Source organism: Sinocyclocheilus grahami, unplaced genomic scaffold (genome assembly GCF_001515645.1).
Source record: "Sinocyclocheilus grahami isolate Dianchi unplaced genomic scaffold, SAMN03320097.WGS_v1.1 scaffold10482.1, whole genome shotgun sequence".
In the NCBI taxonomy this organism is placed as follows: Eukaryota; Metazoa; Chordata; class Actinopteri; order Cypriniformes; family Cyprinidae; genus Sinocyclocheilus; species Sinocyclocheilus grahami.
The window spans coordinates 5561-6843 of NW_015513260.1; the positions used below are offsets into that span (position 1 = coordinate 5561).

The 1283-nt window shown below is 38.4% G+C and overlaps 1 protein-coding gene across 1 annotated transcript in view; it reads right to left on the reverse strand.

Moving 5' to 3' along the window:
- The window catches only part of LOC107578483 (N-acetylglucosamine-1-phosphotransferase subunits alpha/beta-like), a gene marked incomplete at its 3' end in the record, with an annotated part of 4115 nt that extends 3831 nt beyond the window's left edge, over positions 1-284 (reverse strand). Inside the window, exon 1 of the mRNA XM_016264436.1 lies at positions 276-284. Within this exon, the coding sequence (XP_016119922.1) occupies positions 276-284 (9 nt within the window). The remainder of the gene's footprint in view (positions 1-275) is intronic.
- Positions 285-1283: the final 999 nt, after the last annotated feature.

The following is a 1283-nucleotide window of genomic DNA, read 5'->3' on the forward strand; positions in this document are numbered from 1 at the left end:
CTTATCAACCCTAAAGTTAGAAGTAGAAGCAGATAAAAATGCAACATCAGGACTCCACCAGGGCTTCCCCACGACCTTATGACTTTGGGAAAATAGCTTTTATTCCCAGCACTGGAGGTGTGAGCAAAGCTTCTTTTTTTTAAATGCCTGCTTATCAAAGCCCCACAATTTGTGCCCAGACTTTTCAAATCATTCCCATGGCACTGCTAAACCTACAGTAATAATACACATAGTAAATTGCACAGAATTACTTCTACTCTTTTGGATGATGTTACTTTCCCCATCATTTCTAACTTCCTCCATCAGAAGGTTCTAGAGACACACAACAGCCATATGACTGCCAGCACGCAGCCAAACTCCAGTGATAATGAGTTTGCTTGTACGATCAGGTTTCCCTCAAAACAAGTTTTATCACTTGTCACAATGCTGTTTACAAGCACAGGGTCCTCATTGTTACCGTTCCCATACCTCCAGTTAATGCCAAATGAAGACTGCGGAGAGTCAAAATAGTTTATCTATCAATAGCATTTACACAGAAAATGTGTTTCCAGGAACGCCATCATCACTGCCATACACTTCAGAAGAAGCCCTTTTCATTCAGGCAGCAACACTGCTGTCATCACATTAATGAAAAACAACCTGCAGAACCCAAATAAAAATAGTAGAATTTTGTGTTTAAACTAAAGGTGCATATTTTATGTCCAATTAAGACAACAGACTAAATCAATGTTATATAAGCTTACTTAGTTAATATTTTTTTTACAACAAACTATTCTGAACCCAAACCCTAAAACAAAAATGTTCACATATTTATAACCAAGACATTATTTATGAATTGATTTTCCAATTGAGGACATCCCCAAAGGGACAATTTGCCAACTTTAGCTTATTTCTGGTGACAAATTTGTCCCCAACCTATAACCAAGTAGATTCCCCACACACACACTTCACTGGCAGTATTTCTTGTGTAACAGTGTGTGCATTGGACAGAGGTCAAGGGAGAGCTTTCATCAACATTGCAAACAGGCTAACACACACTATAAATATTAGTAATCTCTCAACACTCAACTTCTCTCTCTCTTTCTTTTTTTATCTGCTCCTCAGCTTCATCCTTTGCTATATTACCTTATGTGACCCACATTTGGATCGTAGACACACAATACTAAAGGGAAAAAAAACCCTATAGAAGACTCCTCATCCCTCCTTCAGAAATTCAATAATGAGCAGAACAAGACATGGAAGGAAAGTTGTGGAGCTGTGGAGAGCAAGCATGAACGAAAGCA